This window comes from Anomaloglossus baeobatrachus, chromosome 2 (assembly GCF_048569485.1).
Source record: "Anomaloglossus baeobatrachus isolate aAnoBae1 chromosome 2, aAnoBae1.hap1, whole genome shotgun sequence".
In the NCBI taxonomy this organism is placed as follows: domain Eukaryota; kingdom Metazoa; phylum Chordata; class Amphibia; order Anura; family Aromobatidae; genus Anomaloglossus; species Anomaloglossus baeobatrachus.
Window position 1 is genome coordinate 227,696,935 of NC_134354.1, and position 24,573 is coordinate 227,721,507.

The window sequence follows — 24,573 nt, forward strand, 5'->3', positions numbered from 1 at the left end:
CGTCGCTATGACGCCGCACGACCCGCCCCCTTAGGAAGGAGGCGGGTCGCAGGCCAGAGTGACGGTCGCAGGGAAGGTGAGTGCATGTGAAGCCGGCGTAGCGATAATTTTTGCTACGCCAGCTATCACAAGATAGTCCCCGCCCCCGTCGCAGGTACAATATCACGTGCGACATCGCAGCATCGGCTTGCGATGTCGCAACGTGCAAAGCCCGCCTTTAGTTTCAGCTTCCTCCAAAGATTTTCCATTGGGTTCAGGTCTGTAGACTGGCTAGTCCAATCCTCCGGGACCATGAAATGATTCTAACAGAGCCACTCCTTCAGTCCCCTGGCTGTGTGTTTCGGAACATTGTCATGCTAGAAGACCCAGCCACAAACTGTCTTCAATGTTCTTAAGGAGGTTGTTGGCCGAAATGTTGCAATACAGGACCCCATCCTTCCTTCTATACGGTACAGTCGTACTGTGGCCTTTGCAGAAAAGCAACCCCCAAAGTATAATATTTCCACCCCAATGCTTCATGGTTGGGACAATCTTCTTGTGATTTATAATAATCTTTCTTCCTTAAAATATGGCCAGTGGAGTTGATAACAAAAAGGGCTAATTTGATCTCCTTTGACCACTCTGGATCATCCAGATAATCATTGGTGAACTTTAAACGGGCCTGGACATGTGCTGGTGAGAGCAGGGGGACCTTGCTTGCCCTTTAGGATTTTTTTCATGACTGTACAGTTTTTTTTAACCGTAATGTTTGAGAATGTGGTCCCAACTCTCTTCAGGTCATAGCCCAGAACTACATTGGAGGATCTGGAGCTCCAGACCGAATAAGATTGACAGTCATCTTGTTTCTTCCCTTTTCTAATAATTATACCAACAGTTGTTGCCTTCTCACCAAGCTGCTTGCCTATTATCCTGTAGCCTATTTCAACCCTTGTCCTTAGACAGCTCTTTGGTCTTGGCCATGGTGGAGAGTGAGTATGTGGACAGGTGTCTCTTATATAGGTAACTGGTTCAAACAGGTGCAGTTAATACAGGTAATGAGTGCAGAGTAGGAGGGCTTGTTAACGAAAAAATAACAGGTTTGTGACAGCAAGAAATCTTGCTGGTTGGTAGGTGATCAAATACTTATTTCATGCAATGAAATGTAAAAATTCTTTTCAAACTCGTACAATGTGATTTTTCTAAAAAAAAAAAGAGAAAAAAATATTCTTTGTCACAGATTAAGTGTACTTATGATAAAAATTACAGACCTCTCTATTGTTTGTCGGTGGGAAAACTTGCAAATTTGACAGTGTATCAAATATTTTATTTTCCTACTGTATAATCACTTTAGGGGGAACTTGGAATATGTTTGCTTAAAAATATTGTGACTCTTTTAGAAAGATACAATCGACTGCTTATATCTGGAAAAAAAATCCCTTCTACTCCTCACATGGGTAGAAAGATAAAAGAATTTAAGTGTTTTTTTTTTTTTTTTTTAAGTGATCTTGTATTGCAAGTCAAACATGAACATTGGGATGGAGAAGAGGTTGTCCGAGTAGTGAACAAACAACCCCTTTAATTTATCTCAACTGACAGTCAGCCAAAATTGAAAAACCTGTGCCCTGACATGTTTTTTTTTTTTTTTATTTATTAACCTGTTCCTTATACTCACTCTGTTTGGGTCCAGAGCAAAGTTTTCCCTTCTGCTCCCAGAGTCACGGTTAGCTTGATGGCTCACGCTGTCTACTTGGGTAAAGCCGTCAATGTCGCTGATTGGCTGCAGTGCTGATGACTACGTCAGCGCTGCAGACAATGAGTCATCATCACCATCATCCTCTTTGCTGGAGACTCTACGTTGGACTTGGTAGAGGTCAGAAATGTATTGTTTGGGTATTTGCGTATGCTTTCTTTTAGATGCTGGTGTGCCCGCTGTTTTCTTTCAGGAAACTACCGGCAGTGTTTTTCCTGAAGTGTTGCCTTTGCCATTTTTTTGGGTCGTTTTTGTAGTAAATTTTTTCTTTATCGTTCCTATGGGAGACCCAAACCATGGGTGTATAGCTACTGCCCCCGGAGGACACACAAAGTTACTACACTCAAACGTGTAGCTCCTCCCTCCTAGCATATACACCCCCTGCTAGCCAGATCTAGCCAGTTTCTTGCTTTGTCAGGAGGATCACACACACACATGCATCCTTTTTTGATTTTTCATTTTTTCTAAAGATTTGGAAGAAAAGCGGGTCCACTGGACTCCCGGCATGTCCCTTCTCACCCCCCTGGCGGCGGTGCTGTTAAGGTTGACTTCAGGGCAGGAGCCCTTCATGCCGCGCTCCTTCACCATCCCTTAGGGGCTCTGGCTTGAAGTTGGAGCCAACACGGTTCTCACTGCCTTGCAGGAGACCGGCCTCCATCCGCAGCCCTTTTGCAGGACCCTGCTGGACGGAGCACTGACCCCCACCCCACAGGGACTGGGCCCTGTGTCTCAAAGCTAAGTATAGAGACGTTTATTCAGAGGGTCCTTCTGCAATGTGGGGCACTTTTATTGGGGGGGACAGTGATTGCTTGATAATGCTGCTTTTTTACTGTTTCCGGCCGGTTCCACGGTTTTTACTGAGAACCGCGCCGATGATGCCTGATTCTCGGCCGCATGCATAACTCTAGGCCCCGGCTTCAGCCGCGGCCTAGTTTCGTTTCGTTCCCCTGCATGTCAGTCATGCAGGGGGACACTGCAGAGCCGCCCGCCGGCCGCTCTGCACAGGGGAGGACACTCCTTTTTGAGGAGATGATTCCCTCCCCTGTACATCTCCTTCGCCCTCCGATTCCCGCTCCTGGGTTAACCCCCGCCCCCCCCCTTACTCTGGCGCCATTTTCTCAGCGTCTTAGCTGGTCGGCGCTGGCTGCTCTGCAGTGCAGAGGGAGTGAATATCTGGCTGGGGGTCCAGGCTTGGAATTCGGATGGCACTCATAATAGCGGCCTGATAAGTCACAACCTCTGGTTGTGCACTTTTATACACTCAGGGCATTATGAAGGAGTTAATTCTTTATCATAGAACCTCCTCCTCAGCAGCATGTCTCACTCTAGCAGCAAAGCTCCAAGGCTGTACACTACATGTTCTGCATGTAACCTCATATTGCCTGAACCGGCACACTGTAATGGTTCTTATGTGGTGGATGGTGGTCAAGATGCCTCAGCCGGGAGTCTCCCCAGGCTGAACCCCTGTCTTGGGTATTCTAGACATTCTAGACAGAGCCCCCACCTCTGCAGCATGTCTCACAGAGCGAGGCTGCAGGCTGTTTTTTATTATCCACTGCAGGTAGTCTCGTACGGCTATACCGAGCTCATAACCACTGTGGCCCCTCAGCTTGGGGGCTCATTAATGGTCCCTCCAGCTGCTCCGGTTTCGGTGGCTGACCCCCGTGGGAATCCTATTTCCAGGGGTCGGCTGTCCCGGCATCTGCTGAGCATGCAGCCCCCTTCTCAGGGCGTTTTCTGCTTCGCTCAGCAAAGCTCACAAGGGACTCTCCTTCTGGGCTCAGACCCCGTCCTCCTGACAGGGAGACGCAGGGTCCCCTGTCCTCCCCGTCCCGCAGCTCCGATTACGAGCTGACTCACTGGACGAGGAGGATGTCTCTACCACGGGCTCGGACGCTACTTTATGTACATTGATCCGTCCGTAGGTGACGCAGATGCGAATGATTGGATTGCGTCCATTATTCTTGTACTGGACCTCCATCCGCCTGATCAGGGGAGTATTCCCCGCTGGCAGAAAGGCATCAGTATACCTTTAACAGGACGAGGAGTGTGTTCCTTAACCACTCCAGTTTTCAGCCCGCTGCGTCCAAGCCCACAGCCTATCCTGCAGACCCCACAGTGGGGTTCTGCTGCCTGTCTCCCCCTCCCATCAGAGGTGGTCAAAGAGTGTACTCATTCGCCAAGGGTAGCCACTCCGGTGTCTAGACTTTCAGCCCGGATAGTTGTATCAGTGGCTGACGGCACCTCTATATGGATCCTACGGTACATTAATTTTGTACTGGACCTCAATCCACCGGTGTTACCTTATCTAGGTGAACACAACGTGTGTTCCTTAACCACTCCAGTTTTCAGGCCCCTGTGACTAGCCCAGGGTCCGCTCTGACAGTCGCTTCCCATGAAGCGTGATTCTGAGGACTGTTTCCCCTGTCCACCAATGGTGGTCAAGAAGTGGGCTCATTCACCTCAGGTGGCTCAGCCCGGACCGTTATGTCAGTGGCTGATGGCTCCTCACTTAAGGTTCTGCGGTCCGCCCGGTTGTCCTTTGGGCCAAGTCGGTATGGGGACGGCAGGAGCTTCGTTCTCCTCAGCTTTACAGCAGTGCGGTTTTTTTGTACCTTCTCTGCTTCTCTGGAGGAGATGCATTCTCTCACAGGGACTCTATGCCCAAAACGGTTGCCTGAACTTCCAGACTTCAGTCTTTTCATCCTATGCCAGGTCTGCCATGCTGGACGCCGCACGGCGGGGGTCTGGGCTACCTTCCTCGCTATCCGCAGGCTCCTGTGGCTTCGGAATTGGAAGGCAGATGCCTCTATGGAGGTTCCTTGCTGGGCTCCCCCTTGGTGGGACCAGTTTCCTCGGAACCAACTGGGTGAAATTAAGGAAGCTCTTGGCGGGGAGTGTTCTTCCTTGCCACAAACCTAAACCAGGGAACCTGTCCAGGGCAGGAATCAGTTGAGGTTTCGGTGGTTTCCGTTCCTCCATCTGATCGTCCTCTAGCTCGGCCTAGGTTCATAGAACCAAATGGCTCGAAGCTGCGTCTTCAGAAGACCGCAGGAGATGCTGTCACTGAGTCAGCTTCCCCCGAGCTATTTAGCCACGCCAACAACCTCCTTGGTCGGTGGCAGGCTCTCTCCACTTGGCGACGTAGAGTTCTAACATGTCTCCGTTCAGTGGGGGCGAGATTATATCTCCCTTGGCTACAGGATGGACTTCTGTCCACCCGCCAAACAGATTTTTTCTGTCAACTCCTCCCGGCTCCAAGGCCGCCGCCTTCTCACAGGCCGTGGCATTTCTTGCAGGCCAATGGAGTAATTGTACCGGTTCCCGACCGGGAACGGTTCTGAGATTTTTGCTTAAATCTATTCCTAGTCCCCGAAGAGGGCGGTGCCTTCCGACCTGGATCTTTAGCTTTTCAAGCATAGCCAGGTGTGGCGTTTTCACATGGAGTCTCGGTTTTGTTCCGTGTGTTGTTTTTTTTTCACCGGATCAATCAAGAACCCAAGGAGATTCCCTAGCGGCCATCGGCATCAGAGATGCCTATCGGCAGGAGTCAATCGCAGTTTCACACCAGCGTTGACTACGTTTTGACAATCGGAGTGGTCCAATTCGTGGCTCTTCCCTTGGGGTTAGCCAAGGCCCCTCGAGTATTCTCATTGGGGCAGCTGTGATTAGGGTCCTGCCCCCCTAGGGTTTGGCAGTGATCTTTTGCCCTGGACGGCCTTCTTGTCGGGGCTTCATCCAGTGCTGACTCTTAGCAGAGTGCTTCGCTCACTCTCGCCACTCTGACCTATTCGGGTGGCTTGTCTTTCTGTCCAAGTCCACTCTGACTTCGAACCAGAGGTTCTCAGGGCGTCAATGGAAGCGGTTCCTTGCCCAGTTTCTCCTGCGTCCTCTGAGACTGGATGTTTTCCGCTGTACAAGCGAACTCACTCCTCCCACGGGGTGGTGGCTTCGCCACTGACCAGGGGCTCGTTTCAGTGGTGGCTTCGGCCACTCTGTCTCAGGGGCGCTCCTTTCTGGCCCGTCCCGGGTGATCCTCACCAGGATGCAAGCCTATCCGCCTTGGGAGCAGTATATCTCCACCGTGGAGCGCAGGGCGCTTGGACTCTGTCCGAATCAGCCCTCTGGATCAATGTGCTGGAAATCAGAGCTGTATTTCTAGCTCTCTAAGCCTTCACCATCTGTGGGCGGCTAGGCACATTCGAGTCCAGTCTGACAACGTGACAGCGTTTTCCTACATCAGCTTCCAGGGCGGGACACTCAGCCGCCTGGCAATCTTGGCGGCTCAACATTCTTCAGTGGACAAGGGACTCCTAGTCCACCGTATCCGCAGTCCACATCCTAGATGTGAAAACTACGAGGCAGGCTATTTCAGCTGTCCAACCGTGGTCCACAATCCTCAGGTTTTGCGGTAGACACACTGGTTCATGTTTGATCCCAGCTTTGTCTCTTTACGAATTTCACCCTCTACCTCTTGTCCAGAGTCCTGCGCAAGATCGGTAAAGGGGGCCGTCGGGTCATTCTTCCAGACTGACCCAAGCAGGCTTGGTACTCTGACCTGCTCCTTCTGTCCGTTGGGTTGCCATGGCATCTTCCGGACCGTTCAGACCTTTTCTTAAGAGGTCCGTTTTTTTCCCGTCAGAATTCTGGATTCTCAGATTGACGGCGTAGCTCTTGAGTCCTGGATCTTGGCGACTTCTGATATCCGTCCTGAAGTCATCTCCACTATGACTCGAGCTCCAAAGTGTCCTTTGACCTTTTTGGCCTTGCCGACCCTCCTGTCCCTTCCACAGTCCGGTCTACAGCTAGGACTATCCCTCATTAAGGGACAGGTCTCGGCTCTGTCAGTATGTGCCAGCGGCGTATCGTCCGGCTGGCTCCGGTGCGCTCCTTTAAGGGCGCATCTCACATCATTCCGCCTTTCCGGCGACATATGGAGACCTGGGACCTTAATCCGGTCCTCCCGGTTCCCGTAAACCCCCCTTTGCGCCTCTTGGGGAGGTTTCTTTGTTTCATCTTTCACAGAAAAGACTCTTTCTAGTGGCTATAATTTCCCGCCAGAGAGTTCTGGCTGCACTCTCTCGGAGTCACCCCCTTTTTTTGGTCTTTTGCATCAAGACAAGGTGGTCTTCGTCCGACTCCGGACTTTCTTTGTCGCTCTATTGGGAGACCCAGACAATCGGGTGTATAGGCTATGCCTCCGGAGGCCGCACAAAGTATTACACTCAAAAGTGTTAAGCCCCTCCCCTTCTGCCTATACACCCCCCGTGCTCCCACGGGCTCCTCAGTTTTTTGCTTTGTGCGAAGGAGGTCAGACACGCACGCACAGCTCCACAGATTGGTCAGCAGCAGCTGCTGACCATGTCGGATGGAAGAAAAGTGGGCCCATATAGGGCCCCCAGCATGCTCCCTTCTCACCCCACTCTTGTCGGTGGTGTTGTAAGGTTGAGGTATCCATTGCGGGTACGGAGGCTGGAGCCCACATGCTGCTTTCCTTCCCCATCCCCCTCAGGGCTCTGGTGGAAGTGGGATCCTATCGGTCTCCAGGCACTGAGACCGCGCTTCATCCACAACTCCTGTGGAGCCTGCTGGATAGGAGCCGGGTATCGTTCAGGGACATGGCCCTGCTACTTAGAGGTACTCTGTATCCCGGTGGGGACCGCGCACAGCAACACTCCAGCTTTGCTGGGTGTGCTAGTGCATCGGGGACCGCGGCGCTGACCGGGTTAATATGTGCCATTACACACTCAGCGTTGCTGAGTGTGTTTATGTATAGGGACTGCCGCACTTACCGCCGCTGCCATGGAAACACTGCGGCGCGGCTGGGACTTGTAGTGCGCCAGGGACTTCCACGCCGGCTGCGCTTTTACGGCGGCCGCGTTTATTACTAGAGTCCCCGGCTTTTTGCGGCCTAGTTCCTTTCCTCCCGCCCCCAGCCCTGACAGGCAGGGGAAGGGCGGGACGCTGCTCAGAACGAGCAGCACTGAGGGCTGGAGCATGCTTTGCATACTCCACTCCCCTCACTGTGCACAGTGCAGGCACCAGTTCCCGCTCTTTCTGGGTCACGCCCACGGCTCCCTCCTCTCCTCAGGACGCATTCCTGTCAGCTCCTCGGACGCTGCAGAGGGGGACAAAGTCTGGGAGACCCAGGCAGGGACTCTAGTGGCCTCACAACCGCTTTAAGCGGGTGGTAAGCAGCACCTGTGGTGCTAGCCCCATTGTGCAGTAGTGTAACATTATATGTTTATTTTACACTGTATAGTGCACAGTTGATTTCTGGCTATATACCCTATTGTGTTGCTCAGGGAAGATAATAGCATGGCGCCCACGAAAGGCAGGGGTGCCAAAACACAGGCTTATTATGTTGCCTGCGCCGCATGTACGACCCCGCTACCGACAGGTTCCACTGACCCTCATTGTGTGCACTGTTCGGCCCCTGTGGCACTTGCTCAGCCAGAGCCTCTGCTAGGGGGGGCCCAGGGGGAGCCACCTGCTAACACTGTTCAGGTGACAGGGACGGAGTTTGCAAAACTCTCTGAGACTATGGCTAAGATACTAGAAGCCTTGCAGTCCAGGCCGGTATCTCAGCACAGGGACTCTGTTGAATCTTTGTTCCCTGGCCCACCTCAGGTGGACCAACAATGTCCTCCCGGGGTATCTCATGGATCCCAAGCTGAGGGTTCTGACACAGACCCCGGCCCCAGACCGACTAAGCGAGCTCGCTTAGATTTTCCCTCGACATCATCATATTGTGCAGGGTCTCAGAGGGGGGAAGCTCTGGTTGATGATGCGGAGACAGCTGATCAGGATTCTGATCCTGAGGCCGCTCTCAATCTTGATACTCCGGACGGGGACGCCATAGTGAACGACCTTATTGCGTCCATCAATCGTATGTTGGATATTTCTCCCTCAGCTCCTCCGGTGGAGGAGTCAGCTTCCCAGCAGGAGAAATTCCGTTTCAGGTTTCCCAAGCGTACAAAGAGTATGTTTCTGGACCACTCTGACTTCAGAGAGGCAGTCCAGAATCACCATGCTTGTCCAGATAAGCGTTTTTCTAAGCGCCTTAAGGATACACGTTATCCCTTTCCCCCTGACGTGGTCAAAAGTTTGGCTCAGTGTCCCAAAGTGGATCCTCCAATCTCCAGACTGGCAGCTAGATCCATACTTGCAGTGGAAGATGGGGCTTCACTCAAAGATGCCACTGACAGGCAGATGGAGCTCTGGTTGAAATCCATCTATGAAGCTATCGGCGCTTCTTTTGCCCCAGCATTCGCAGCCGTATGGGCGCTACAAGCTATCTCAGCAGGTCAAGCGCAAATTGACGCAGCCACACGCACGTCCGCGCCACAGGTGGCGTCCATAACCTCTCAGACGTCGGCATTTGCGTCTTACGCTATTAATGCTGTCCTGGACTCTGCGAGCCGTACGGCGGTTGCAGCCGCCAATTCGGTGGTACTCCGCAGGGCCTTGTGGCTACGGGAATGGAAGGCAGATTCTGTTTCCAAAAAGCGCTTAACCAGTTTGCCAATTTCTGGCGACCGATTGTTTGGCGAGCGTTTGGATGAAATCATCAAACAATCCAAGGGAAAGGATACATCCTTACCCCAGCCCAAACCGAACATACCCCAACAGAGGAAGGGGCAGTCGAGGTTTCGGTCCTTTCGGGGCGCGGGCAGGTCCCAATTCTCCTCGTCCAAAAGGCCTCAGAAAGATCAAAGGAACTCTGATGCATGGCGGTCTAAGTCACGTCCTAAAAAGACCACCGGAGGTGCCGCTACCAAAGCGGCTTCCTCATGACTTTCGGCATCCTCACTCCGCATCCTCGGTCGGTGGCAGGCTCTCCCGCTTTTGCGACACCTGGCTGCCACGGGTAAAAGACCGTTGGGTGAGAGACATTCTGTCTCACGGTTACAAGATAGAGTTCACCTCTCGTCCCCCGACTCGATTCTTCAGGTCATCCCCGCCTCCCGAGCGAGCCGAGGCTCTTCTGCAGGCGCTGGGCATTCTGAAGGCAGAAGGAGTGGTGGTCCCTGTTCCTCTTCAGCAACAGGGCCACGGTTTTTACTCCAACTTGTTTGTGGTCCCAAAGAAGGACGGGTCTTTCCGACCTGTCCTGGACCTGAAACTTCTCAACAAACACGTAAAGACCAGGCGGTTCCGGATGGAATCCCTCCGCTCCGTCATCGCCTCAATGTCCCAAGGAGATTTCCTTGCATCGATCGATATCAAAGATGCTTATCTCCACGTACCGATTGCTCCAGAGCACCAGCGCTTCTTGCGCTTCGCCATAGGAAACGAACACCTGCAGTTCGTGGCACTGCCGTTCGGCCTGGCAACAGCCCCACGGGTTTTCACCAAGGTTATGGCTACTGTAGTAGCGGTCCTCCACTCTCAGGGTCACTCGGTGATCCCGTACTTGGATGATCTGTTGATCAAGGCACCCTCTCTAGAGGCATGCCAACACAGCCTCGACGCTACCCTGGAGACTCTCCAGAGTTTCGGGTGGATCATCAATTTTCCAAAGTCAAATCTGACACCGGCCCAATCGCTGACATACCTTGGCATGGAGTTTCATACCCTCTCAGCGATAGTGAAGCTTCCGCTGATCAAGCAGCGGTCACTACAGACAGGGGTACAATCTCTCCTTCAAGGTCGGTCACACACCTTGAGGCGCCTCATGCACTTCCTGGGGAAGATGGTGGCAGCAATGGAGGCAGTTCCTTTCGCGCAGTTTCACCTGCGTCCTCTTCAATGGGACATCCTACGCAAATGGGACAGGAAGCCGACGTCCCTCGACAGGAACGTCTCCCTCTCGCAGGCGACCAAAGCTTCCCTTCGGTGGTGGCTTCTTCCCACTTCATTATCGAAAGGGAAATCCTTCCTACCCCCATCCTGGGAGGTGGTCACGACGGACGCGAGTCTGTCAGGGTGGGGAGCGGTTTTTCTCCACCACAGGGCTCAGGGTACGTGGACCCAGCAAGAGTCCTCGCTTCAAATCAATGTTCTGGAAATACGGGCAGTGTATCTTGCCCTGAAAGCGTTCCAGCAGTGGCTGGAAGGCAAGCAGATCAGAATTCAGTCGGACAATTCCACAGCGGTAGCATACATCAACCACCAAGGCGGCACACGCAGTCGGCAAGCCTTCCAGGAAGTCCGGCGGATTTTGATGTGGGTGGAAGCCACGGCCTCCAACATCTCTGCAGTTCACATTCCAGGCGTGGAAAACTGGGAAGCAGATTATCTCAGTCGCCAGGGCATGGACGCAGGGGAATGGTCCCTTCACCCGGACGTGTTTCAGGAGATCTGTTGCCGCTGGGGGGTGCCGGACGTCGACCTCATGGCGTCCCGGCACAACAACAAGGTACCGGCGTTCATGGCACGGTCTCAAGATCCCAGAACTCTGGCGGCAGACGCCTTAGTTCAGGATTGGTCGCAGTTTCAACTCCCTTATGTGTTTCCTCCGCTGGCACTGTTGCCCAGAGTGTTACGCAAGATCAGGGCCGACTGCCGCCGCGTCATCCTCGTCGCTCCAGACTGGCCGAGGCGGTCGTGGTACCCGGATCTGTGGCATCTCACGGTCGGCCAACCGTGGGCACTACCAGACCGACCAGACTTGCTATCTCAAGGGCCGTTTTTCCATCTGAATTCTGCGGCCCTCAACCTGACTGTGTGGCCATTGAGTCCTGGATCCTAGCGTCTTCAGGGTTATCTCAAGACGTCATTGCCACTATGAGACAAGCTAGGAAACCAACGTCCGCCAAGATCTACCACAGGACGTGGAAAATTTTCCTGTCGTGGTGCTCTACTCAGGGTATTTCTCCCTGGCCTTTTGCCTTGCCCACTTTTCTGTCCTTCCTTCAATCTGGACTGGAAAAGGGTTTGTCGCTCGGCTCCCTTAAGGGACAAGTCGCAGCGCTCTCTGTGTTTTTCCAGAAGCGCCTAGCCAGACTTCCACAGGTACGCACGTTCCTGCAGGGGGTTTGTCACATCGTCCCTCCTTACAAGCGGCCGTTAGAACCCTGGGATCTGAACAGGGTGCTGATGGTTCTTCAGAAACCACCATTCGAGCCAATGAGGGATATTTCTCTCTCACGCCTTTCGCAGAAAGTGGTTTTTCTAGTAGCAGTCACTTCACTTCGGAGAGTGTCTGAGCTAGCAGCGCTGTCATGCAAAACTCCTTTCCTGGTGTTTCACCAGGACAAGGTGGTTCTGCGTCCGGTTCCGGAATTTCTCCCTAAGGTGGTATCCCCCTTTCATCTCAATCAGGATATCTCCTTGCCTTCTTTTTGTCCTCATCCAGTTCACCAATGTGAAAAGGATTTGCACTTGTTAGATCTGGTGAGAGCACTCAGACTCTACATTTCTCGTACGGCGCCCCTGCGCCACTCGGATGCACTCTTTGTCCTTGTCGCTGGCCAGCGTAAAGGGTCACAGGCTTCCAAATCAACCCTGGCTCGGTGGATCAAGGAGCCAATTATCGAAGCTTAACGTTCGGCTGGGCTTCCGGTTCCCTCAGGGCTGAAGGCCCATTCTACCAGAGCCGTGGGCGCGTCCTGGGCTTTGAGGCACCAGGCTACGGCTCAGCAGGTGTGTCAGGCGGCTACCTGGTCGAGCCTGCACACTTTCACGAAGCACTATCAGGTGCATACCTATGCTTCGGCGGATGCCAGCCTAGGTAGGCGAGTCCTTCAGGCGGCGGTTGCCCACCTGTAGGAAGAGGCCGTTTTACGGCTCTCTTACGAGGTATTATTTTACCCACCCAGGGACTGCTTTTGGACATCCCAATTGTCTGGGTCTCCCAATAGAGCGACAAAGAAGAAGGGAATTTTGTTTACTTACCGTAAATTCCTTTTCTTCTAGCTCTAATTGGGAGACCCAGCACCCGCCCCTGTTTTTTTGTGTACACATGTTGTTCATGTTGAATGGTTTCAGTTCTCCGATATTCCTTCGGATTGAAGTTACTTTAAACCAGTTTATAATTCTTTTTCCTCCTTCTTGCTTTTGCACCAAAACTGAGGAGCCCGTGGGAGCACGGGGGGTGTATAGGCAGAAGGGGAGGGGCTTAACACTTTTAAGTGTAATACTTTGTGCGGCCTCCGGAGGCATAGCCTATACACCCGATTGTCTGGGTCTCCCAATTAGAGCTAGAAGAAAAGGAATTTACGGTAAGTAAACAAAATTCCCTTCTTTTTCCCTAAGGTGGTTACTGCTTCCACCTTATCCGGGGCAATTTTCCTGCCTTCCTTTTGTCCGGCTCCTGTTCATCGCTTGAGGAAGCGTTGCATATCCTGGATCTGGTGCGGGCGCTCCGGATCTGTGTCTCGTTATTAGGCGGTGCACCTCTCTGGTTTTGTATTTAGGCGGGTTACAGTGTGAATCTGCCTGAAAGATGTCTTGTGCATATACCCTTAGATTTTATTTTCTTTTTTTGGGTTCTGCATTGGGTACGGAAGTTTTTTTCCGAAAATGGGAAATCCCATTCAAGGCAAAGTAAGACCATTTAATATCTTATAAAATACACCAGCCGGTATTGGATACCTGTGCTCAGAGGTAAAGGAAAATGGTTTCATAAAAACATTATAGTTAATAACAGTAAATTGGCCATGTATCTAGGAAAAATCATGCCATGATCAAATTATTTTTTTTTTTGTAAATTCTTTATTTAAGATGTTTCTTAATATTACAGAAATGAAATGGCAACAACAAATAAGCATAAACATGTATTTATTTATTGTCACTTGTGTGTTAGACGTTTAATGTGAAATAATCCAGCATTAGAGAATGTATAGTTTTCAGCACCACTTCACCCACAATTCCATTTCAAGGTGACCTACAAGTATATATTTTTTTTTTTTTTTTTTTTGCCCGTTTTAGGTACGACCACAACCAGCTCTACTGAAGCTTCTGCACATAGCCGGGGCAAAAGGAGATACGTTTACCATAAAACAGGTGATTTGTTCTATCTCTACTCCTTCTAGTCTTCATAGCTTGACCTGTGATTCCTTATCCAAAATGAGTTTTCTTTCAAAAGATTTGTTTTTACTTTTTTTTTTTTTTTTTTTTAAAACCACTTTTCCTGTCTATGTTCCTTGCGTTGTAATGTCAGTGGCATGTTGCAAATCGCATCTGTTAAAACCCAGTGAAGTGCGCACATTCAGTCACAGGTCGGAGAGTGAAATTTTCCCCCACTTATGCATACAATCTGCAAAGACACCAAAATTTGTTCTAATACGATTTAGAGTAACCCATGTTTTCCTTGGTAGATTGAAGCCTGGTGGTGGGTTTTGTAAGTTAATGGAGCTCACCATCTACTACACTGACCCAAAGTCAAAATGATGATCTTTACTGGGACAAAGTAAAAACTGTCCAAAGATATAAAACTGGGAGCAGCAACAAAGAACCCCACTTCTACAGGGTACCACAATACAATACAGGAGAATAGGTTATGGCCTAAAATCCATGGTGGAAAAATGCACCACTGTATTTACGTTTGTGTGTGTGTGTGTGTGTGTGTGTGTGTTGTTACCAACATTGAGATAAGGCAGCGTTCCCACGATCAGTGTTTGCAGTGTTTTGGATGTAGCGTGTTTTTGGTGCGTCCTAAGCGCTGTGTTGTGCAGTACAAGCATAGTGGATGGATTTCTAGAAACCCTGTGCCCACTATGCTTGTTATTTCTGCAGCAAACACTGATCTGTGGTGCGTCTTTCTAGACCGCAGCATATTGATTGTTTGCGGATTCACATGCGTCCTCTGTAGGGAGAACACAAGTGAAAGACCAAGTGCACTGAGCCCAGATCGTGGGTACGAGCAGCTGCGGTCTCCTGCGGAGGAGACTCGTGGCCCCGCAGGTCAGGACCCACTGCATCTAGGACGCAGTGAATCCTGATCGTGGGCACATACCCTAAGTAATGGACAAAACACGGAGATGCACAGATAGGTGCAGATGGAGTTAGTACCATAAAATAGCAACAGCACAAGTATACACCAATAAAAGGTAGGAGTTTGGATCATCGGCTTCTCCATGGGGTGCAGCTAAGGGGTGTCAAGTAAGCGATTTATCCTCTCCTTATGACCGGCATTACGTGATGCTCACGTCAGCGATGCTGTGCACTGGAAGCATTGGGGGCGGTGTCATATTACCAGATGGTGAGCGGGACATCGGAGAACGCGTGACCATGGCAACCTAGTGCACGTCAGCCAAGGTGAGCATGCACTGCATAAAGCAACTATATTGGGAACAGCATCTGTAAATGCACCCTGGCAGTAGGATTGCCCAGATGGGCTGCAGAGTTGGCTGTCATAGTGCCAGGGTGTGCTTACAGCTGGCATTCTCAATATGGTGAGTGGTAACTGTAGCCTCTCCATGCACATCCCAATAAATTAATTTTCTCACGGATTCAGTAAGGGGGTCAGGCAGCATCGGAACACTATTTAATTTCAGATTAACCCTATGTCTGCAGGTTGTTTTTTTTTTTTTTTAAGTGACCGGGTATTTTTAACGGAATAGGAAAACCTGACTAGGTTTTTTGTACCTCATCTAAGAGAAGCATGATATAGGGGGAAGAAGCTCTGATAGTTTCAATAAGCATTTTTATCAGCAAGAGATAATCATTGAAAGTAGTAAACCCTCCTGCCATCTTGTCGTCCATATTAATGAGCTCTATATAAGTCTGCCCTCAACACTGACAGATTTCTGCCTATGAGTAATGCAGACTGAAAGCTGTGTACACGTGATTTAGGACTAGCAGAGCTGCAGCAGATCCACCGATTTTTATCAGAACTATTGCAAGAAGCCTAATGACACACCAATGGACTCGGGATCTTGGCCCGTACAATACGCTGCTCCCACGTGGCTCAGCAAAAACTGGTGACTGATTCACTTTAAAATTCCACTGCTGTGTTTTTTTTTTTTTTTGTATCCTTGTCTTTTCTATGCATGCAGTAAAATCTTCCAACTGCTGTCCTCTTCTGTTCTTGGGGCCATGTTCCGGTCCAGTTCTTCTAGTTGTAATTTACGTGGATTTGTGTGGGTTTTTTTGGTTTTTTTTTTCTGGGTCAGTCGGACGTCCCTTCTCAATATAAGACATTGATACTCACAACAAGGCTCTCGTAGCCTTAAAGTGATAGCTCGTGGTAAGTATTAATACAGGAGGGAACAGACATTTCCCCTCCAGGGATGAAATAACCCCTCCAAACAACCCACACGATTGGTGATGTAAAATAAAATCTTACTGAATTATAGATTCAAGTTGAGAATTTTTTCTAATACAAATTGTATAATTTGCTGAGAACAAAATAAAGAATCAAATGTCACTTGAAATTGAAATCTGCCAATTCAAGGCTGGATTAGAAATTGGACTACAAATCTAAATAAAATACTGAAATTGCAATTGGTTTTAATCTGAATGAATTTCAGAACTGTAACTCCTAATGTGACACTAGTGTGAATGGTGTCCTTTGCGATCTGGACCAGGGTATTGAGCTCCTTGACAGTCTGTGGTGCTTCTTGGTGGCTTCAGATGCACTGATAATCTCAGAAGATCGTTATGGGGTTTGGGTCTAGGGAATGTGTTGGCTAGTCAGTGGCATCAATGCCTTTTGTCATCCAGGGACTGACAAGTTAGTCTGGCAAGGTGAGGCTCAGCATTGTCCTGCACCAGGTGGAACCTAGGGTTAACTATGGCTATGAGGGTTTCAACATGGAACCAGTCAAGGTACAGTTAGCTTTCACCTGGAAGTTTATGCAACTCACCAGATCTCATTGACCCACCATTAAACCTATCATTCTGGCAGAATACCATATACCAGTGTTTCTCAACTCCAGTCCTCAAGACCCACCAACAGATCAGGTTTTCCTCAGTCAGGTTTTCAGGATTTCCTTAATGTTACACAGGTGATGGAATTATTTCCTGTCTACTATTGAGTAAAACCTGAAAACATGATCTGTTGGTGGGTCTTGAGGATTGGAGTTGAGAAACACTGCCATATACTGTACTGGAAAACAGCAAAAAAAATTGCAAAAAAAAGTGTGATTCCATGACTGTTTTTGGGATAGTTTATTCAGGGTTTACTATATGGTAAAACTGATGTGTCGGTGTGATGCCTCACTTAGGTTTACTTTTATCTACGGCAGGGGTGGGGAACCTCCGACCCGCACACCATATGCTGCCCCCGATTGACTTTTTATGCAGCCTCCTGGGCTACTGGTCCTTTAAATCACAAGGTGTGAAGGTGCGTACCATTAGGTCCTCAGCCTTGTGGCCTGTGCCAGCGTGCTGACGTCTTACTTTGTAGGCGAGGTAAGCGTGAGATGCGCTTCATTCCCCGGCCCCACAGAAGAAGAGGAGCAGAAGGTTTACTGGCCTCCCACTTGTACATGCCTCTCGCGGTGCTGTGAGCCCCCTGCCTCCCACGGTGCTGTGAGCCCCGCCCCACCCTCCCATTCCATCTCTAGTCCTGTTCATGCCCGCCAGTGATGTCCAAGCCCCCAGCCCCTCCTGTGATGGGTATATATGCCCCCAGCCCCTCCTGTGATGGGTATATATGCCCCTTTTTGTGATGTATGTGTCTCCTATGTTGACTGCTCTCCATACCGATACAAACCTGGAAAAGCAGTTGAGAAGCAACATGCTCAATATCACCCAACATCACAGCCACACCAAAGAGAAGCAGCTCCAGCCACCACAATAGTGGTGTAGGGGTGAATTAATTGTTTGATCAAATATATTAGGGTAATTTTCAAGTTGATAATTTTTTTTCGGCCTCCGAAGTTTGGTAGAAATTTCCAAATGGCCCCGGCAGAAAAAAGGTTCCCCACCCCTGATCTAAGGGGTTAAAAATAATTCAGAAGTTTGTCCAAAAAAAGCGCACTTTTTGTACCATTTTCCGTGATTCATAGCATTCTCATTTTTCGGGATCAATGGCTCAGTGACAGCTTATTTTTTGCGTCTCGAGGTGACGTTTTTAATAGTACCATTTTTGCGCAGAAGTGCTGTTTTGATCGACTGTTATCTCATTTTGGTCAAAATTTGTGGCGATCAAAAAAACGTAATTTTGGCGTTTGGACTTTTTTTTTCGCTACGCCGTTTACCGATAAGATTAATTGATTTTATATTTTAATCGGGCATTTCGGAACGCAACGATACCAAATGTGTGTGTTCTTGTAACCCTTTACTTTTCAATGGGGAGAAATGGGGGGTGATTTGAACTTTTTAAGGTGTTTTTTTTTTTTTTTTTTTTTTTTAAATTTGTTAATTTGTGTTTCATCTTACTACATGGTGTTCCAAATTATTATGCAAAAAGAGTTTAGGAGTGATGAGGTTAGAAATGTTTTGATTTGTCATTTATACTCATTGATGGTGATGTGTCAGGGCTCTTTATATCACTGAAGGCAATTGCAGATACCTGTGCACATTAGTTTGGCAGGTGTGTCCAAATAAAGGCCAGACAACTTAAGAAGGCTGTTCCATATTATTAAGCAGACTACATTTTTCCTTTCGTCACGACAGCACCTACGAGAGAGGGATCCGCCCCCTTCAGGACAGGAAACCTACAGATAAAAAAGGGGCGGTCCCCCTCCCTCATCAGTTGGTTTCCTGTCCTGCATGGAGAGGAACCTACAGTACCTGGGTCCGGTTGAGTCCGTGTGGTCTCCGAGGGAATGGCGGAGCTCAGGGTCCAGAAGCACGGTCGGTGGAGCTCCCCTCGTGGACTCCGTCCTACGGTGCACCTCGTCCTCTTTCCTTTGGTCCGGCTTTGCCTCCAGGGAAATGACGCCTGCACATGCGCGTGCCTACTTCTTCCGCTCGTGCGCGGCAGGGGGGGCCCTGCCGCGTCAGCGCGCGCTCTCTGCTGCCGTGTCCCGGAAGTGCACAGGAGTGCTTCCGGGGCAGTGGACCGGGAAGGTTCCTGGTGAAGCCCGTGGACCCCTCCTTCCTGAGCCGGACGCGGCATGGTCGGTAAGTTGCTGTCTGTCGCCGGCAGTGCACGGAGGCCGGCGCCTCTCCCTGTGTGGCGGGCTGCGCCTTCCGGCTGCACGGCGTGTGCGTTGTGTCCGGGGCCGCGTCCGCGCTCTGTCTCCTCGTCGGTGACCCGGCAGTGCACGGAGGATCATCAAGGAGTCTCTGCCTGCCCTCCCCCTGCCGCCCGTCCGGGGTCGGTGCATTGCTTCAGGCCCGGGAGCGGGCCTTTGGAGCTGGATTCTGCCGCATGGACGGTGGCTGGGCCTCCTGGCCCCTGTGGTCTCCTGGCCTCTGTGGCCTCGGGGCCTTTCTGGCCTCTGTGGCCCGGCCCCTGTGACCCCTGTGGACTCCTGGCCTCTGTGGCCTCCTGGCCCCTGTGGCCCTTGTGGACTCCTGGCCCCTGTGGCCTCTGTGGCCTCCTGGCCCCTGTGGCCTCCTGGCCCCTGTGGCCTCTGTGGCCTCCTGGCCCCTGTGGCCTCTGTGGCCTCCTGGCCCCTGTGGCCTCCTGGCCTCCTGGCCCCTGTGGCCTCCTGGCCCCTGTGGCCTCTGTGGCCTCCTGGCCCCTGTGGCCTCTGTGGCCGGTGTGCGGCCCCTGTGGCCTCTGTGGCCGGTGTGCGGCCCCTGTGGCCTCTGTGGCCGGTGTGCGGCCCCTGTGGCCTCTGTGGCCGGTGTGCGGCCCCTGTGGCCTCTGTGGCCGGTGTGCGGCCCCTGTGGCCTCTGTGGCCGGTGTGCGGCCCCTGTGGCCTCTGTGGCCGGTGTGCGGCCCCTGTGGCCTCTGTGGCCGGTGTGCGGCCCCTGTGGCCTCTGTGGCCGGTGTGCGGCCCCTGTGGCCTCTGTGGCCGGTGTGCGGCCCCTGTGGCCGGTGTGCGGCCGGTGTGCGGCCTCTGTGGCCGGTGTGCGGCCCCTGTGGCCTCTGTGGCCGGTGTGCGGCCCCTGTGGCCTCTGTGGCCGGTGTGCGGCCCCTGTGGCCTCTGTGGCCGGTGTGCGGCCCCTGTGGCCTCTGTGGCCGGTGTGCGGCCCCTGTGGCCTCTGTGGCCGGTGTGCGGCCCCTGTGGCCTCTGTGGCCGGTGTGCGGCCCCTGTGGCCTCTGTGGCCGGTGTGCGGCCCCTGTGGCCTCTGTGGCCGGTGTGCGGCCTCTGTGGCCGGTGTGCGGCCTCTGTGGCCGGTGTGCGGCCCCTGTGGCCTCTGTGGCCGGTGTGCGGCCCCTGTGGCCTCTGTGGCCGGTGTGCGGCCCCTGTGGCCTCTGTGGCCGGTGTGCGGCCCCTGTGGCCTCTGTGGCCGGTGTGCGGCCCCTGTGGCCTCTGTGGCCGGTGTGCGGCCCCTGTGGCGTGTGCGGCCGGTGTGCGGCCCCTGTGGCGTGTGCGGCCGGTGTGCGGCCCCTGTGGCGTGTGCGGCCGGTGTGCGGCCCCTGTGGCGTGTGCGGCCGGTGTGCGGCCCCTGTGGCGTGTGCGGCCGGTGTGCGGCCCCTGTGGCCGGTGTGCGGCCCCTGTGGCCTCTGTGGCCGGTGTGCGGCCCCTGTGGCCTCTGTGGCCGGTGTGCGGCCCCTGTGGCCTCTGTGGCCGGTGTGCGGCCCCTGTGGCCTCTGTGGCCGGTGTGCGGCCCCTGTGGCCTCTGTGGCCGGTGTGCGGCCCCTGTGGCGTGTGCGGCCGGTGTGCGGCCCCTGTGGCGTGTGCGGCCGGTGTGCGGCCCCTGTGGCGTGTGCGGCCGGTGTGCGGCCCCTGTGGCGTGTGCGGCCGGTGTGCGGCCCCTGTGGCGTGTGCGGCCGGTGTGCGGCCCCTGTGGCGTGTGCGGCCGGTGTGCGGCCCCTGTGGCCGGTGTGCGGCCCCTGTGGCCGGTGTGCGGCCCCTGTGGCCGGTGTGCGGCCCCTGTGGCCGGTGTGCGGCCCCTGTGGCCGGTGTGCGGCCCCTGTGGCCGGTGTGCGGCCCCTGTGGCCCCTGTGGCCGGTGTGCGGCCCCTGTGGCCTCTGTGTGGCCGGTGTCTGTGTCTTGTGCTTCCTGGCCGCGTGCCTCTGTGCCGCTTGGCCCTTGTGCCGCTTGGCCCTCTTGACCTCTTGGTCTCTGTGCCTCGGGGCCTCCTGGACGTGTGGGCCTGTGTTTCTGGTCCTGCGTCTCTAGGCCTTGCGCTTTTGTGCTTGCTCCTTGCGGCACTCCTGCCTTGCGCCTCCCTGGCCTTCCTCCTGGCCTGGCGCCTCGGGCTTCCTGCTTCGCCTCTGAGTCTCTGGTCTTGCGTCCCGGCATGGGGGGGGGGGTGTTGTGCCGCCCTTTTCTTCGGACTGGGTTCCTGTCCTCTCGGGGCGGCTCCCTCTCTCGGGGCAGCGGGAGGGCCTGGCTCCGGTGTTCCTTCCTGCTCCCTTCGGGCCCGGGCATCCCTCGTTCTCCCTCCTGCGTCGCGTGCCTGTCCTGGGCCCCTGGGGTCTTCTGTCCCGGCCGACCCTCCTGTCCCTGTGTCTTTCCTTCCTCGCCGCGTCACGGGACCCGCTTGCCGGCGTGCCTTTTGACGGACTTTCCTGCCATCCCATCCTTGCTGCATGGTTGATGGCCCCTCCCCACTTGCCCTTGGTCGGCTGTGGATGCTTTTCCTTGCCTCCCTTCCTGCTTCCTCCCCTGCTGTGGTCACGATGCCCTCTCTTCTCCTCCTCATCCGGTGCGGTGCTGTCCCTGTTCCTCTGTCTCCTTGGTCGCCCTTGCTTCTGCCGGGCGTGTTCGCGCCCGTCCGGCCCTCTCCGTTGGTCCTCCCTTCCTTGGGGTGTTCCGGTTGTTCTCCTGCCGAGCAGGGTGTCTTGTTGGGGTGGCGTCCGGGTTTTTTCCCGCGCTGGGTGCTTTCTCCATTCCTTCATTTCGCTGCCTGATCGGGGGGGGGGCGGCTCTGTCCTAGCCTGTCGCTCAGTCGGCCCCTTGGCGGCGGGGTTGGTCTTTGTTCTTTGTCTTTCAGGATTCCGGCTGTGGTCCTCGCGTGGCGTGGCGTCCCTTGTCCCGATGGCTGTGGGATGCTGTTTCCATCTCGTGTGTGGTGAAGCAAGTTCCTCTGGCCTCCTCGGTGACAGATCCTTCTCCTGGGCGGTGGCCTCCCCCTTGGGTGGCTGTGGCCGGTGTCTCCATCGACGTTTTTTGTACGGCTGCGCCCTGGTCCTCTTCGTCCGCCTTTTCCGGGCTCTGCCGGTTGGCCTTTGTTCTTCCATGTCTTCCGTTGGAGGCTTGGCCCTTCACGCGGTTATCCCACCCTCTGAGTGTATTCTCTCTAAGTCTCTCGTGGGTGCTGTCGTGACGAAAGGAAAAGACTAAATTACTTACCGGTAATGGGATTTTCCTGAGTCCACGACAGCACCCTTTACACCCATGCCCTTTCTTGTTTGTTTGTTCACCATTCGGTGTCATGGGATTCGTCTGTTTTGTGTATTAATTCATTGGCAGTTCCTCTCCCGTTTCTCTGCAACCAACTGATGAGGGAGGGGGACCGCCCCTTTTTTATCTGTAGGTTTCCTGTCCTGAAGGGGGCGGATCCCTCTCTCGTGGGTGCTGTCGTGGACTCAGGAAAATCCCATTACCGGTAAGTAATTTAGTCTTTTGCCAAAATGGGAAAGAAAAAGGATGTCGGCTGCTGAGAAGCAACAAATTGTGGAGTATTTAGGTCAAGGCATGGCTACAATCAATATTGCCAAGACACTTCATCGTGATCATCACAATCAAGAAGTATGTAGCTGATTCACAGCACGCGTGTGCGTGCTGATAAGGAGAAATTGAGGACTCTTTCCAACAGGCAATTGCGTCAGGTTAAAAGAGCAGCTGCTAAAATGCCTTGTCATGGCAGCAGACAAAACGTTGCCCCAACAACAAGATGCAGGGTCCTTCAGAGGATTGCAGGTGTGCGTAAGCCATCCTGTTGACCCCCTCTATCCACTGCACACAAGCAGAAATGGCTCCAGTGGGCCAAACGATACATGAAGACTGACTTCCAAACTGTTCACTGATGAATGCTGTGCAACACTCGATGGTCCAGATGGGTGGAGTGGAGGATGGCTGGTTGATGGCCACTCCATGAAAACACGGCTAAGGCGCCAAAAAGGAGGAGGTGGAGTAATGTTTTGGGCTGGAATCATGGGGAGAGAGATTGTCGGCCCCTTTAGGATCCCTGAAAGGGTAAAGATGAACTCCATAATCTAAGACAACACTTCCTGCCATGGTTCAGGAAGAAAAACCGTGCATTCCGCAGCAAGATCATTTTCATGCATGATAATGCACCGTCTCATGCTGCAAATAACACGTGCCTCTCTGGCTGCTATGGGCATAAAAGAGGACAAACTTATGGTGTGGCCACCATCTTCCCCTGACCTCAACCCCATTGAGAACCTCTGGAGCATCATCAAAAAGAGTGTCTATGATGGCAGGAGGCAGTTCACATCTAAGGAACAGCTCTGGGAGGGTATTCTGTCCACATGCAAAACAATTGAAGCACAAATCATCCAAAAACTGACAAATTCAATGGACACGAGAGTTCAGAAGTTTCTTTCAAACAAGCGGTCCTATGTGCAAATGTGACATCACCTAGAATTAAGTTTTGACTTGAAAACTGATTTAATTTTGTAATAAGCTGATAATGCTTAGAATTTCACAATTGACAGTTTTGTTTTTAAAAATAAAGAGGTTGAAAACTGCTGTGCATCATAATTTGGACCATGCATTTTGAGTGTTATTTTTAAAAATATACGGTTTTCATAGGCAGTTTGATCAAAAACATTTCAATTATACTCGAATAGTGGATGACTTGAAAATAACTGACTGCAATTCATAAAGTTAATTTAGGAAAATTAGAAATATTTTTTGCATAATTTGGAACACAGTGTAGTCCACCTAGGGGGCTGTAATTTACGGGGCTATAACGATCAGCAGTCTGATCACTCATTCTTTCTTGTAGATCAGAGCAGCATTGCTCTGTTCTGCACAAAAGTAGCTCTCCTCTGACAGATGGCCCTCTGCCGGCTGTAAGAGGAACTGACTCCTGATAGCTACAGGAGTCATCACATGACCCTGTGCTACCATCGGATCCATACGATCACATCACGTGACTTACGATAGAGCTGGGTAAGTACTTACAGTGCTTACCGCAGCCAGCATGTACAGCGAGCTGTGACATTTTCACATCTTGCTGTAAGGGGTTAACAAGCACAAGTGGGTAGCGAATCCGCTCGTACCTGATAGCCGCACATGTCAGCTGTTCAAATCAGCTGACTTGTGCAGCGATCCCTGCCGCCAGCAGCAGACAGGAATTAACCTGACCTGATCCATGATGTACCCAGTAAGAGGTTATAGTGTGCTTAAGGACATGGGGGCTAGATGTTAGTCACATCATTTGGGGTAGTGCATTCTAGAAAACTGGTGCAGCATGAGAAGTGTCCTGGGAGACGGAGTTGTGAGGTTCAGATTATAGGGGATGTTAGTCTAAGATCCTTTTGCAGAACAGAGAGGACAGGTATGGTGATAGATGAGATATAGGGTGGTGCAGAACTGTGGAGAGCTTTATGGGTGAGAGAAATGTTTGTATTGTATTCTATAGATGATGGGCAGCCAGTGCAGTGACTGTCACAATGTGGAGGCATTGGTGAAGCAGCTGGACAGTAATACGACCCTGGCTGCTGCATTCAGGACAGATTTGGAGGAGAAAATTTTTCTTAGAGGGACACCGATCAGTAAAGAGTTGCAGTAGTCCAGATGATTATAAATATGACTAAGGGTTTTGTAGTTTCAAAGTTGATAAACAGTTGGATTCTGGAGATGTTTTAACCCCATAACGACAGTCTGTCTCAAAACGTCGGAATTTTCGGGTACTTGTTCTGTACCGACGTTTTGAGACGCTCTGCCAAAAAATGACTAGCACCCCCCCAGCGA

At 52.2% G+C, this 24,573-nt stretch overlaps 1 protein-coding gene across 1 annotated transcript in view; it reads left to right on the forward strand.

Moving 5' to 3' along the window:
• MDM4 (MDM4 regulator of p53) overlaps nt 1-24,573 on the forward strand; it is a 77,817-nt gene that overhangs the window by 15,909 nt on the left and 37,335 nt on the right. Inside the window, exon 3 of the mRNA XM_075335660.1 lies at nt 13,604-13,678. Within this exon, the coding sequence (XP_075191775.1) occupies nt 13,604-13,678 (75 nt within the window). The remainder of the gene's footprint in view (nt 1-13,603; nt 13,679-24,573) is intronic.